The 15,867-nt window shown below is 42.3% G+C and overlaps 1 protein-coding gene across 1 annotated transcript; it reads right to left on the bottom strand.

The window, feature by feature from the left end:
• Nucleotides 1-11,120: 11,120 nt before the first annotated feature.
• On the bottom strand, nt 11,121-15,819 carry il20ra (interleukin 20 receptor, alpha). Its single transcript, XM_029752486.1, has 7 exons — nt 15,575-15,819; nt 14,513-14,645; nt 14,142-14,347; nt 13,842-14,017; nt 13,475-13,619; nt 12,978-13,117; nt 11,121-12,876 (listed from the first exon to the last, which is right to left on the bottom strand). The coding sequence occupies exons 1-7, from the start codon at nt 15,612-15,614 to the stop codon at nt 11,902-11,904; spliced, it is 1,815 nt and encodes a 604-aa protein (XP_029608346.1). The 5' UTR covers nt 15,615-15,819; the 3' UTR covers nt 11,121-11,901.
• Between the last annotated feature and the right edge of the window lie 48 nt (nt 15,820-15,867).

Below are 15,867 nucleotides of genomic sequence, written 5' to 3' on the forward strand. Positions count from 1 at the left end.
TGGGACAGCTTTATGTGGGCCCAAACAGTTTGTTGTGTCACACCTGCTCCCGCTCTCCCTCCCTGGCGCTCAAGGGCATCAGGCTGCCCAGCATTACGCACTCCTGCCACCATCATTACGCACACCTGCTTCCCTCATCACGCGCATCAACGATTCATTGGACTCACCTGGACTCAATCACCTGTGTTATTACCTCTCCTACATCTGTCTGTTCCTCAGCTCTGTCCCCCGCCTCTGCATTAATTGTCGTATGTCATTGTGTTGCCCGGTTCTGACGCTGTTCCTGTCCGTGCAAAATTAAATGTAGCTGTCTATTTACCACCACCAACCGATGTTGGCACTAAGACGGCACTCAACGAGCTATATAAGGCCATAAGTAAACAAGAAAATTCTCATCCAAAGGCGGCACTCCTAGTGGCCAGGGACTTTAATGCAGGGAAACTTAAATCCGTTTTTACCTAATTTCTACCAACATTAATGTGCAACCAGAGGGGGAAAAAACTCTAGACCACCTTTACTCCACACACAGAGACGCGAACAAAGCTTTCCCTCTCCCTCCATTTGGCAAATCTGACCATAACTCTATCCTCTTGATTCCTGCTTACAAGTAAAAACTAAACCAGGAAGTACCAGTGACTAAGGAAGTGGTCAGATGGCGCAGATGCTAAGCTACAGGAATATTTTGCTAGCACAGACTGGAATATGTTCCTGGATTCTTTCAATGGCATTGAGGAGTACACCACATCAGTCACTGGCTTCATCAATAAGTGCATCTGACGTCGTCCACACAGTGACCGTACGTACATACCCCAACCAGAAGCCATGGATTACAGGCAACATCTGCACTGAGCTAAAGGGTAGAGCTATACAATTTGATTTGATTTACCTGTACAATGGGGCTTCACCTTTGAATCCGTGGCTCATGAAAAGTTAATGCTATCTTTATGCACTGAAAGATGCCATTTACCAGATGATCAGACCAGTGGAGGCTGCTGAGGGGAGGACGGCTCATAATAATGGCCAGAACAACACAAATGGAATGGCATCAGCGTTTGATGTATTTGATACCATTCTACCTATTTCAGTCTAGCCACTACCACGAGCCCGCTCTCCCCAATTAAGGTGCCACCAACCTCCTGTGGACCACACAGTAAGTTTATTTTATAACAGAAATATACAATTAAAGGGCCTCCCGAGTGGCGCAGCGGTCTAAGGCACTGCATCGCAGTGCTTGAGGCATCTACAGATACGGGTTCGATCCCAGGCTGTGTCGCAGCTGGCCACAACCGGGAGACCCATGAGACAGCACACAATTGACCCAGCGTCGTCCGGGTTAAGGGAGGGTTTGGCCGGCTGGCATGACCTTGTCCCATCGCGCTCTAGCGACTCCTTGTTGCGGGCCGGGCGCATGCACGCTGACTGTATTACGGTGTTTCCTTTGACACATTGGTGCGGCTGGCTTCCAGGTTAATTGAGCAGTGTGTCAAGAAGCAGTGCAGCTTGGCAGGGTTGTATTTCGGAGGACGCATGGCTCTCGACCTTTGCCTCTCCCGATTCCGTACGGGAGTTGCAGCGATGGGACAAGACTGTAACTACCAATTGGATACCACAAAATTGGGGAGAAAAAGCGGTAAAAAATCTGTCACCTTTTGCAATATAACATTTTTCTCTGTTATATCATTTGGCAGTTAACATTAAGGCAAACTTAAAGCTAATGATCAGTTCACCATCATATTTCCATTCATACAAATGGCTCTCAGAACATTAAACATGCCCTCAGGCGGGGACATTTCTATAGAAATTGTCGATGTCGCATTATTAATCCTTTGATATTCTGTTGTGTGAATCATAACACTTCTCATCATGTGATTCTGTTGACTCCTACTGGGAATATAATACGAAGTTCTAAGGTGTTCAATCCAGCAACAACAGCCATGATTCAAAGCTACTGTATGACGGCCCTTGTCAGGTTATGAGTCAGCTGCTATTGTCCCCATTCTGTGCTCCAATACCGCACTGTCCTACCGGGGTCTAGAGCCTACAACCTTCTGATTTACACTAGGGACGGTTCCAAGCTGTTTTATTGCCTAGACTGGCCTATAGATCATCTATCAGCATTAAGCCTTAAGTGCTTTGTCCATAGCCATCTATTAACCAGTTCTGCTGCAAATATGGATTTCCTTTAAAGAGGAGCACAATGACAGACTGGGGTCATGAATCTCTGATATGATCATTCACCAACCATTAAACCTAGTTCCCTATAATGAAAGGGCTTTGGAGCGGCTGTGTGATATATTCAGCTCAGACTTGTACAGTATATTACCCCATGGGTCAGGCCGGAAGGATGACAGACTTGGAAGCTTGGACTGGTGAAGATCAGCTGCAGGCGCACGAGGCAATTGTGCAGAATTTATGTCTAGTCTCAGCACTGTGTTCAATATCACCCCACTCACCCCTCGTTTGTGCAAAATAAGCACTATGACTTAAACAGGAAAGTGCTCCTTAGTCTTCCTCAAAAGAGTGTGGCTGGCTGTGAGAGGAGTGTGTGATTAATTTACTTTGATGGTGTTTGCCGTGGGTGGACCAATTGGAAGCAGAGCCTACATATTTGAGCTCTGTGTAATTCTGCATATCCACACTTGCCAGGCTTATGAGATGCAGCAGAGCTTTTCTAAATCGGCTAAATAGGATCTTTGAAGGTTTTTCTTAATAAGCATATGAATTATGTTTTCTGCATAAGTCAAATGAATGCTCAAAGAGAAACAAACCTTCTTAAATACAACCTGTGTTTGAAAATCAAACATTGAATGTGGACAGAGACAATGAGATAAGCTTGCCTCAAGCTATCACATTTGTACAGAAATGACACTTGCAAGAGCATGAAATTGTCTCTCAGTAGTGCACCTTCCAAATCCATATCTTCCAATTCACAGTCAGTACAGATGAAAGACTACCAGCCTGGTCTCATAGACTAGACGTAACATAGTAAATCAAATCCGGAACACTCCAAATTATTTTGTGTTACGTTTGGTATGGTTACATAAGACCGATGGTTACTGAAGGCAAAAATGAAAGTAGGGCGGTTGGTCGGGCATTTAGCAACCCAAAGGTTGTGAGTTCAAATCTCATCACGGACAACTTCAGCATTTTAGCTAATTAGCAACTTTTTAACTACTTACTACTTTCCAGCTACTTTGTAACTACTTAGCATGTTAGCTAACCCTTCCCCTAACCTTAACTATTCTAGCTAACCCTTCCCCTAACCCTAACCATAACCCTTTAATCTAACTCCTAAATTTAACCTGACCCTTAACCCTAATCCCAAGCCTAGCTAAAATTCGTAACATATATGTTTTTCATATTCATAACATATTGTATATTTGTAAATTCGTAGCATATAATATGAATTGTAATTCGTAAAATATCAATCAAAATATAACAAACTCAGCAAAAAATGAAACGTCCTCTCACTGTTAACTGTGTTAATTTTCAGCAAACTTAACATGTGCAAATATTTGTATGAACATAACAAGATTCAACAACTGAGACATAAACTGAACAAGTTCCACAGACATGTGACTAACAGAAATTGAATAATGTGTCCCTGAACAAAGGGGGGTCAAAATCAAAAGTAACAGTCAGTATCTGGTGTGGCCACCAGCTGCATTAAGTACTGCAGTGCATCTCCTCCTCATGGACTGCACCAGATTTGCCAGTTCTTGCTGTGAGATGTTATCCCACTCTTCCACCAAGGCACCTGCAAGTTCCCGGACATTTCTGGGGGGAATGGCCCTAGCCCTCATCCTCCGATCCAACAGGTCCCAGACGTGCTCAATGGGATTGAGATCCGGGCTCTTCGCTTGCCATGGCAGAACACTGACATTCCTGTCTTGTAGGAAATCACACACAGAACGAGCAGTATGGCTGGTGGCATTGTCATGCTGGAGGGTCATGTCAGGATGAGCCTGCAGGAAGGGTACCACATGAGGGAGGAGGATGTCTTCCCTGTAACGCACAGCGTTGAGATTGCCTGCAATGACAACCAGCTCAGTCCGATGATGCTGTGACACACTGCCACAGACCATGATAGACCCTCCACCTCCAAATCGATCCCGCTTCAGAGCACAGGCCTCGGTGTAACACTCATTCCTTCGAAGATAAATGCGAATCCGACCATCACCCCTGGTGAGACAAAACCGCGACTCGTCAGTGAAGAGCACTTTTTGCCAGTCCTGTCTGGTCCAGTGACGGTGGGTTTGTGCTTATAGGTGACGTTGTTGCCGGTGATGTCTGGCGAGGACCTGTCTTACAACAAGCCTACAAGCCCTCAGAACAGCCTCTCTCAGCCTATTGCGAACAGTCTGAGCACTGATGGAGGGATGGTGCGTTCCTGATGTAACTCGGGCAGTTGTTGTTGCCATCCTGTACCTGTCCCGCAGGTGTGATGTTCGGATGTACCAATCCTGTGCAGGTGTTGTTACGCGTGGTCTGCCACTGCGAGGACGATCACCTGTCTGTCCTGTCTCCCTGTAGCACTGTCTTAGATGTCTCACAGTATGGACATTGCAATTTATTGCCCTGGCCACATCTGCAGTCCTCATGCCTCTTTGCAGCATGCCTAAGGCACGTTCATGCAGATGAGCAGGGACCCTGGGCATCTTTCTTTTGGTGTTTTTCATAGTCAGTAGAAAGGCCTCTTTAGTGTCCTAAGTTTTCATAACTGTGACCTTAATTGCCTACCGTCTGTAAGCTGTTTGTGTCTTAATGACCATTCCACAGGTGCATGTTCATTAATTGTTTATGGTTCATTGAACAAGCATGGGAAACAGTGTTTAAACCCTTTACAATGAAGATCTGTGAGTTATTTGGATTTTTACGAATTATCTTCGAAAGAGAGGGTCCTGAAAAAGGGACATTTCTTTTTTTGCTAAGTTTAATCTAAATGGAGTGTCCTGGATTTACGTACATAATGATACGAAATGCTCTGAGACCAGGTTGACTGCAGATGTGCCGTTATAGGAAAAGAGACCCATCTAGTGTACATCTATGATTCTGTTTTTATGATAGATATGAAGTTTTGGTTTCACTTGTAAGCAACAGTAGGCCTGCATTACATGCATTTATTTTTTTATATCAACACTGGGCTAGTGCTGATATTTAAAATGTTACATTTTCAAGAATGTCTGAATAATGGAGATAAAATACCAACATCCACTCAGCTCCTCTTATCTTAATCCTGATTGGTGCATTTTGGGTGAGAGTAAGGCTACACAGTGTAAACAGTACAACACAGTTAATCATTAATTAGCGCCAACCAGACGACATTAATCCTTCCTTTTTTTCAGTTCCTCTTTTCAAAAGCTTTCATCACAAAAGAGTGTGGCTTGCTTGTGTTATACCTCACAGTGAACAAACATTATGCTTCAGGTAGTATGTTCCATGTTTTTTTAATACTGTATGTAATATATTGTAGGCATACAACATTTTTATTTATTTTTTATTGAGAACAACAATCAAGCATTGCTTTTGTGCACACAATGATGTATGATTTAAAACTTTTCTCTTGAGTCACTGCCCTTCTGATATAATGGTTGTAAACCCTTGCTTGAACACACACAGATAACCACACATTCACACCATATTTCAAATCTGTCGCCTTCACAGGGCCGTAATAAACAAAACTTTATAGCTTGGCCTTTATTTGCTCTTATCATTTTCATAGTCTTACTCAAAACAGTAACTGCACCTTCTATTCTTTACCAAAGATGACAAGATATTTCATAACCAACATGACTTCTTTAGTCTGTTTCCTCAAGTCCTATCTACTCAGTTCAGTTGAAAATACATGAAGATTCCATGGTAATATGTGGATCAAGACCCCATCCTCAGCTATGGGTCAAGGCATAGACTATTATTACCAAATAGCTTAGGTTTTGCTCCACACGGACGGTCATTTTCCTCATTGAATTACACAGAGTGTGGGTTAATCGTTAATGATGCGCACCATGGTGTCATATTAGTATAATTATATCATAATATAATCATATTATAATTTACCAGTAACGAGCCTGCAGATGGAAGCAGGAGTTATCAGCGTGTACGAACATCTAATATCTGGCACTGACATCTGACTGGGTGAGTCACGTGAAAAGACTTCAGTAAAGTGCACATTCTGCACTATAAAGACAAATCTGTTTTTGATGTTAAATATCAAACACCCATTGATTCTCTGAGGTAAATCTTTGTTGACCTTTGTGGTTGTCTTTTGGTCGACATCAACCAAATCCTTTTTAATGTGGCTTTTGGGAAGAACAAAAAACAAAAGGTCCGTCTCTTCACCTTCTAATCTGTCGACTTCTTCAAAGAGATCATAAGAATGTTCACATCCATGTGACAGTCAACTGTTCATTAAAAAATATATCTATGGGGGGGCCATTTCATGCATGCAGGCAGTCACACACAGTCACACACAGTCACACAAACACCAATAATTATACTGAACAAAAATATAAATGCAACATGTAAAGTGCTGGTCCCATGTTTCATGAGCTGAAATAAAAGATCCCAGCAATGTTCCATATGCACAAAAATATTATTTCTCAAAAATGTTGTGCAGAAATGTGTTTACATCCCTGTTAGTGAGCATTTTGTTCTTTTAGGTGCTGAGGAGTATTTCTGTCTGCAAGAAAGCCCTTTTGTGGGGAAAAACTCATTCGGATTGACTGGACCTGGATTCCAAATTGGTGGGCCTATGCCCTACCAGCCCCACCCATGGCTACGCCCCTGCCCAGTCATGTGAAATCCATAGACTAGAGCTGATTTATTTAAATTGGCTGATTTCCTTATATGAACTGTTATGAACTCAGCAAAAACATTGAAATTGTTGCATGTTGCGTTCATATTTTGGTTCAGTTTAGTTAGAAAAGAAAAAGTAACAAATGAGAAATGATGAAGTGCTTTTATCTGTCAGGTTACAGTGTAAAGTCAATATTGCCTCCATGTGCTAGGAGTATAATCCAAGGCATCTAACCTCACCCTGAGTACAGTTAACCTATTTAATCCCTTCACAATAGGGATCAATTTTTCATTTGGAAGAGTCAGCTTTTTAAACCAACATGGCTCAGTTTAAATAGTTTTTACATTGTAGTAAAACAAAATCTCATTTGATATGCATTTTGACATAAAATTACTACGTTTGTACTTTATAGGCTCTAGAGAAGTTAAAGTTGTACTTATCAACAAATAAGTAATATATGATGCATTATTAAGGTGTCTAGTATGATTCAGAGAACTTTCAAATTATTTCTCAAAATAGTCACAAGACCACAAGCATAAATCTCCAATGTATAAATTTTTTCGTGATATCCAATTGGTAGTTAGTCTTTTCCCATCGCTGCAATTTCCCTACGGACTCGGGAGAGGTGAAGGTCGAGAGTCATGCGTCCTCCTAAACACGACCCTGCCAAGCCGCACTGCTTCTTGACACACTGCTCGCTTAAACCGGAAGCCAGCCACACCAATGTGTCAGAGGAAACACCATCTAGCTGTCAGCAGCTTGCAGGCGTCCAGCCCGCCACTAGTGAGCGATGGGACAAGGAAATCTGGCCGACCAAACCGTCACCCAACCCAGGCGAAGCTTGGCCTAATGTGCACCGCCTCATGGGTCTCCCGGTCACTGCAATGCAGTGCCTTAGACCGGGGCAACACTCAGAAGGCCTTCCACAGTGGCTCTAACTTTTTATATATACACTACATGACCAAAAGTATGTGGATACGTGGTCATCGAACTTCTCATTCCAAACTCATGGTCATTAATATGGAGTTGGTCCCCCCTTTACTGCTATAACAGCCTCCACTCTTCTAGGAAGGCTTTCCACTGCTGCGGGGACTTGCTTCCATTCAGTCACAAGAGCATAAGTGAGGTCGGGCACTGATGTTGGGCGATTAAACCTGTCTCACAGTCTGCATTCCAATTAATCCCAAAGGTGTTGAGGTCAGGGCTCTGTGCAGGCTAGTCAAGTTCTTCCAAACCGATATCGACAAACCATTTCTGTATGGACCTCACTTTGTGCACAGGGGCATTGTCATGCTGAAACAGGAAAGGGCCTTCCCCAAACTGTTGCCACAAAGTCAGAAGCACAGAATCGTCTAGAATGTCATTGTATGCAGTAGCGTTAAGATTTCCCTTACTGGAACTAAGAGGCTTAGCTTGAACCTTGAAAAACAGCCCCAGACCATTTTTCTCCTCCACCAAACTTTACAGTTGACACTATGCATTCGGGTAGGTAGCGTTCTTTTTGCATCCGCCAAACCCAGATTTGTCCGTCGGACTGCCAGATGGTGAAACGTGATTCATTCTGCTCGGCAATGGAGAAATATCATGAAGTTCCCAATGAACAGTTCTTGTGCTGACGTGGCTTCCAGAGGCAGTTTGGAACTCAGTAGTGAGTGTTGCAACCGAGGGCAGACGATTTTTACGTGCTACACGCTTCAGCACTCGCCGGTCCCGTTCTGTGGCTTTTGTGGCCTACCACTTTGCGGCTGAGCACTTGTTGCTCCTGGACATTTCGACTTCACAATAACAATCCTTACAGTTGACCGGGGCAGCTCTAGCAGAGCATACATGGTGGCATCCTATGACGGAGAAATGTTGAAAGTCACTGAGCTCTTCAGTAAGGCCATTCTATTTCCAATGTTTGTCTATGGAGATTGCATGGCTGTGTGCTCAATGTTATACACCTGTCAGCAATGGGTGTGACTGAAATTGCCGAATCCACTCATTTGAAGCGGTTTCCACATACTTTTGTATATATCATGTTGTCACGCCCTGACCATAGACCACCTTGGTTCTGACCTGACCACCTTGGTTCTCTATGGTATAGTAGGTCAGGGTGTGACTGGGGGTGTTCTATGTTGTTTATTTCTATGTTGGTGTGCTTGGTATGGTTCCCAATCAGAGGCAGCTGTTTATCGTTGTCTCTGATTGGGGATCATATTTAGGCCGCCATTTCCCCACTGTGTTTTGTGGGATCTTGTTTTTGTGTAGGTGCCTGTTTGCATTTTACTGTCGTCACGGTTCGTTTGATTCATTTATTGTTTTTGTATTTTGCTGAAGTTTCACATTATAATAAAGATGTGGAAAGCTACTCACGCTGCGCCTTGGTCCAATCATTACGACGAACGTGACACATGTATTTAATCAGTAGATTGAAGTTGAGTTGAGTTATGAATATACTTGATCAAGATGATCTTACAGATGATTTTACCATGATCCATTAGCCTTTAGATACACTACCGGTCAAAAGTTTTAGAACACTCATTCAAGGGTTTTTCTTTATTTTGACTATTTTCTACATTGTAGAATAATAGTGAAGATATCAACACTATGAAATAACACACACAGAATCATGTAGTAACCAAAAATGTGTTCAACAAATCAAAATATATTTTATATTTGAGATTCTTCAAATAGCCACTCTTTGCCTTGATGACAGCTTTGCACACTCTTGCCATTCTCTTAACCAGTGATGGATTGCTGCACCAGATGACCTAGCCTCCACAATCCCCCGACCTCAACCCAAATTGAGATGGTTTGGGACGAGTCAGAGCGCAAAGTGAAGGAAAAGCAGCCAACAAGCGCTCAGGATATGTGAGAACTCCTTCCAGACTGTTAGAAAAGCATTCCAGGTGAAGCTGGTTAAGAGAATGGCAAGAGTGTGCAAAGCTGTGATCAAGGCAAAGGGTGGCTATTTGAAGAATCTCAAATATAAAATAGATTTTGATTTGTTGAACACTTTTTTGGTTACTACATGATTCCTTATGTGTTATTTCATAGTGTTGATGTCTTCACTATTATTCTACAGTGTAGAAAATAGTAAAAATAAAGAAAAACCCTTGAATGAGTAGGTGTTCTGAAACTTTTGACCAGTAGTGTATGTTTAAATCAGTGATTTTGTTAATTCAGAAAGAATTGGCCATGTTTAGACCCATAATACTGAATTAGCGTAGATCTCGTTTATATTAGTGTTGGGACTCGGTCAAAGGTGTAGACCTGGTTTGTAGGAGTACTGGAGCTGAGGTGCAGGGGTAGACCTGGATTTACAGTTTGAGTATTCAGGCTTCAACACATTTAGACCTGGCTTAGTTGACTAATTGAGTTCAAGCATAGGTGCAGACTTTGTAGGTATGTAAATTGGATCAGAAGTACAGGTGTAGATCTGGTTTGCATGAATAGTGGGTCTGAAATGCAGAAGTACACCTATTTCTATGACAAATGGGGCTGACATGTAGCAGTGGACTTTTTGTTTTTCAATATTGGGTTAGACTTGCAGGTGTACACCTGGTCTGTAAGAATATTGGGGCTGAAGTACACGTGTCGACCAGGTTTGTATGAATGTTTGGGCACTGGGGTAGACCTGTTTTATATGAGTATGCCCATGGATTGATCTGGTTTATATGAGTCATGGGGTGTAGAGATACACAAGGCTCATACAGGTAATGGGTCTGGATGGACCTCTATTGCCCATTAAAATCCTTTCTGGCAATAATTTTGTAGTAGGAAATGATTAGCGTGTACAGGTAGGGGTCATAGGACTAAGATATGCAAATAACAGGGTTGGGATGTACAGCGAATAGCTGGATAGGTTACTGTTGGTGACTTGGGGAATACAGGCCTAATGAAAGTGGGTAACAGGGCTGAGATAGGCAAGTAACATGGATGAGGTGTATTGGCAAAGGAACTGGGGTATATGAGTAACAAATATGGCATTTAGGGCTAGGATATGGGAACTTGATTGTATCAATATTAGGGTATTGGCATGTGGGTGTTAGGGTTTGGACAAGGGGATAACAGGGCTTGTTTGTGTGGGTAAGTAAGGGTGGCAGTAAGCTTGGCAGGTTGCCCCTAGCGGTTATAGCGTTGGGCCAGTAACCGAAAGGTAGATGGTTTGACTCCCCGAGCCGACAAGGTGAAAAATCTGCCGATGTGCTCTTGAGCAAGATACAACTATGGCTGACCCTGTAAAAACAACACATTTCACTGCACCTATCTGGTGAACGTGTCAATAACAAAAACGCTTTTTAAGTGGGCTAAGAGGTATATAGCTATTGGGGCTGAGAAATAAGGCTAATTGTTTGTTTATTTTATTATAGGCAAAGCACAGTATGTTCCCATCGGTCACTTTTGTGACCAAGAATAAAACAAAAATGTATTTTACATACTTTTCAATAAAAATAAAAAATAAACAATATGGATTACAAGTTAGGGTTACTAGTGGTATAAGATTTGCATAGTGGCGTGCCTGAGACAAAATGTGGGAACAAATGGGTTAACGGTGATTGTATGAAATCAAAGTGTCAAAATATTTGAGGAAAAAACGAATGCATTCTTCATTTGCATAGACAGATCAGTCCAACGATTTCCCTGAAAAGCTTTGTCTTCATAGTCAGAGGGAAGTACATATTGTACATAATGTACTCTGCAGGTGGAGGACAGTAAGCTTTAGTGTGTTATGAAACAACATGGTTAGAGACCATTACAGCCACACTCCTTCCTGGTTGTTAGTCATCATGAGGTAAAGTGACATTGCATGTGCCTTCAGTTAAACGATGTATAAAGTTGTACACAAAAAAAGCTATCTGGCAACATATCAATCGTAATAAGTTAGTAGAAAAGCATGGATAAAAAGGTACAAAGTAAACAAAACCTTTCTCAAAAATGTGTTAATTACAATCACAGTGCTAAAGCAGTTACAAAGTGTTTCAGATGAGTTTTAAAATATTCCTTCATTTGATTTGGCAACTTTTCCACATACGGTAAACATAAACAAATTGCCATTATGAATAGCTATACCACTCTTTAAATAGTGTGTCCCCCAAAACCCAGTGTAAATGTCCAAAAGGTTACTCTTCCATGTTGATCACTAGGCTCCAGTTGTTCTGTAGTTTAGTCAGATCACTCTCACCCTCACCCTCACTCTCCTCTGACTGCCTCACCACCACAGAGGGTAAGATCTCCACCTGCTCTAACTCCCTATTCATCTCTCCCTCCACCTCCACCTCTGGAATATGCTTGGAGAGCAGAGGGATCTGGAGGATCCCTGTTGTAGGGCTCCAGTCAACACAGTTACCGCCAGATCCATCCTCTTCCTCAGACTCCTGTGGAAACAGCGTATGCCTCTGGTTTCTGTACAGGTTGACCTGGGCTAGCCGCAGGGGCTGAGTATCCCTCCTGTTAGACTGTGTCTGGTACTCTGTTGTCACCACCTGCTGCTCCGGTGCTGCCCTTAAAAAGCTGTAGTCTGAGGGGTAAATTTGGGGCTCCTCAGCCTCGTCTTCCCAAAAGTCCACCTCAGGGGTCTCTCTGACTGAGAAGTGCTGCAGTGCGTAGAGACCCACCCGATCAGGCTCTTTGTAACTCGTGCTCTGCTCCCCCATCTTTAGACCAGACAGCAGTGGAATTCTAAAGAGCCCTGTCTCCACAGGCCCCTGTGAACATGGCGCAGATCTCTGTGCTATGTACGGATTGACCTGGCTGAGATGCAGAGGCAGGGTTTCTTCACTGTCAGATGCCTCACTTTCCCTCATTTCCGGAATCTTTGGGGACGCTCCAACGAAGCCGTATTCTAGGGGCTCTGGTTGGTCCTCCCTGAATTCATCTTCAAATGATCCCTCCTGAGAATCCTCTCTACCAGGGGCTTGCTGGGCAGCGTAGGGTAGTATGGGCTCCCCCTCTGACTGGTGGATAAGTGCAGGGATAGTGTTCGGCTTTATGGCCATCATCTCCATGGGCTTGGCCATGTTGACCAGTACCACGTTCACTGTCACAGGTTGCTCGGGACAGAAGGTCTGCAGTGGGTTCTGAATGTCCGATATTTCCTGAAACAGGAAAAAGGTGGACATGCATCTTAGTAAACTGCCCTTCACAGCCATTGTTGAAGTCTTCTATTAGTCACATATAAGTCACATGTCATTCTTACCAGGAAAGGGGGACTTTTCTGTTTATTACCACAGACAAAGTGGTAGACAAGGCATCCGACCAGGATCAGCATGAAGAGGCAGATGACTGATGGGACAACGGCTCCCAGCAACATCAGTAGCAGCTGGCCATAAAAGGGATCTGTAAAGACAGTGTGGTAAGGTAGAGATAAAATAAGACAGATCTATACAGTACACAGCCGTTATAGGAAAGGAAAAGCCCATAGGGTAAAACTGAGAAGACAAACCCACACTCACTTACTAGCACACGCACATCCAGACACACACAAACACCCCTTGATACATCAACATAATTCCTTCTCTAACAGGAAGTGAAAATACACCCTGGGAAAACACCTCAAGTTTTCACATTCCTCAAGTCCTGTTGATTTCTTTGTCGTGCTGTACCAAAACCTGTTGAGTGGATTTATCCTGACAGATAGAAAAGAACACTGCACACTAGGTCATTGGAGCAAGATTCAATCAAGTCTTATCTTACCTTTTGAGGTTGTTAGGCACTGCCATTCAGATGCATGACAAGCTAAAATAAGTGATAGGACCTGGGCCTTAGCAGAGAAACAATACTGGGTTTCATAGGCAAGCAGCCTATATTCAAAGGATCTGTTTTCCACAGTGAAGTGTTGCTGAAAGACAAAATGTATACAGAAAGTTAAAATACACAATATAGAACTAACAATCATAATTAATCTGCATTTTAGCTAAATATATAATACAAAAAATATATAATCGTAGATTACAATCTATTAATGCAGCAATTTGCACTGATTAAAGTCCCTGCAGACAGCCCTCCATATTATATCATTCAATTCTTTACACAGAGTTACAGTAACCTAAGTAACACCAACCGTTTTGTTGCTTCTGTTGTCGTACACAGACAGGTTGTAAGTCATCTGAGGGTAGAATTTCAACAAGGAGTAATCTTTTGTAATGTTCCCAGTCTTCCATCTCATTGGACCCTTCAGCTTAACGGTAACACTATTCTCCTTCACCACAAGTTTGACAAGTGGAGGTCCAAAGGTTGCTGTTTGAGAAAGGTATAAAAATGTAATCATACGTGGCCTGACACATTCTCTGGTTGATTGTTTGACTTTGGCTCCTCTTTCCTAGATAAGGAAAATTATCTTTGAACAGGATTCTCAACTTACTGTCAGCTTTGGGTTCGAAACTCTTTTCTGTGAGTGTCCATTTGGAGGATCTGTTTTTGCCCAAAGCCTTGACTCTGGCAAAGTAGCCTTCATCCAGGTCAGTTGTCTCATTGGATAGATCACACCAGGTCTGAGGGATGCTTCTGCACTGCTTCTTCACCCTCCAGCGCACCCGTCTCGCTCCACCATCCATACGGTCACCATAGCTAGGAGACAACAAATAAACACATAATGAGATGTGTCCTTAAATCCATGGATCATGGACATTTATTTACAAGTAGTTAATGGAAAGCTCAGTCTCTCGTGACAAAACCGAGTAGCTGATTTGGTTCTGGGTGCCAAGATCATGATAAAGTCTAAAGTGTTCTCACATTGCATATTCCACTGTGTAGTGGGTGTCATTTTGTGCGTCTTTCCCAGGATGCCACTTTACAATGTTCCTCAGGTTCATGGAGTTGAAGTGTACTCCTTCGGGACGCGCTACAGAGGACACGTGTGAGACCACTAGGAAAGGAGAAAGAGCAGAAAGCAGATGATAAAGGGCATTTCAAAATGACTGCTGGAGCAGCACTCCACAAACAGTAAACAGTTCTAAAATAATACAATTATATTATAGAGAAATGAAGAGAGATTTAGACCCTTCTTTATAGCTGTAGACTGAAAATAAACATTTTATAGAACAGGATGTTGTTGTGATAAAATTTGAACAATAAAATATTTCATAAACCCTCAAAAAGACACCCTTCTTTCCCTCTGACTGCACGAGACCACATCTTTGTTTCCTGTGTGATTCAGAATACCACACGATCACGTAATTCAAGGACACCTCATGATTAGATAAAAGAAAATGAACCCTGTTCAGTGCATCATAAATGTCATTGAGCGCTGTTTTTCTGTATGCATGCCAACAACCTTTTGAAATAGCTGTGACCAATGCCTTGAGTATCAACTTATCATGAAAAGTAACACATTTCTCTACCATTTCAACTCACTATCTACATCTGCAGGGTATGCTGATGGAAAATACAGTTAGAGTGAGGTTCCATATCAAGCACAAGTAAAGTGAGTGAAAACAAAAGTAAACCAAAGTAAATGCCACCCACATAATGTTGAACGTTTTTGGGTGAGTTCCAAAGTGACAAAAAATGATTACATTGGTTAAACATGCTTAAAAAGACTTTTTAAGGGAGAAAGGGGGAAACAAATTGAACAATTACAGCTGAACAATGAAAGCTGAACTATTCCTGTAGCTTGACAGTAGCAAATTATACATTGTAGTTGCAAAATATTGAGTATACTGTCTATAGGGCATAAAACCAAGCCAATGGTGTTCTCAAAAACATTGCCAGGTGATATGTGATAAACTGGATTGCACAGCAGTAGTAAACATTTTCTTAAATTGTTTATGAGCTGCAAATGAAAATTAAGCCTACCTGCGGTCCACAGAGAAATAATGTAGAGATATTTGACCATTCTTTCCCGTAGAATTGTTGGTAAATAGTGTATTATATTGTCATAACAAATGTTTTGACACCTTTAAAAGGAGAATTGAGCTCATGGACATTTCAACCGATTAGGCTAAAGTAAATGATTCAGTTCTAGGATCCCGTTCTTCCACATCGCTTCCATGTTGTTCACGCAGAGAGGTATTGTTAACTGGTGTACCTTACACTGGCCAGGTCGCCTAGTTAAGTGATATGGGCGGAGTTATTTACTGTAAGAAATG

The sequence above is a fragment of the Salmo trutta genome, chromosome 1, assembly GCF_901001165.1.
Source record: "Salmo trutta chromosome 1, fSalTru1.1, whole genome shotgun sequence".
NCBI classification, from domain to species: domain Eukaryota; kingdom Metazoa; phylum Chordata; class Actinopteri; order Salmoniformes; family Salmonidae; genus Salmo; species Salmo trutta.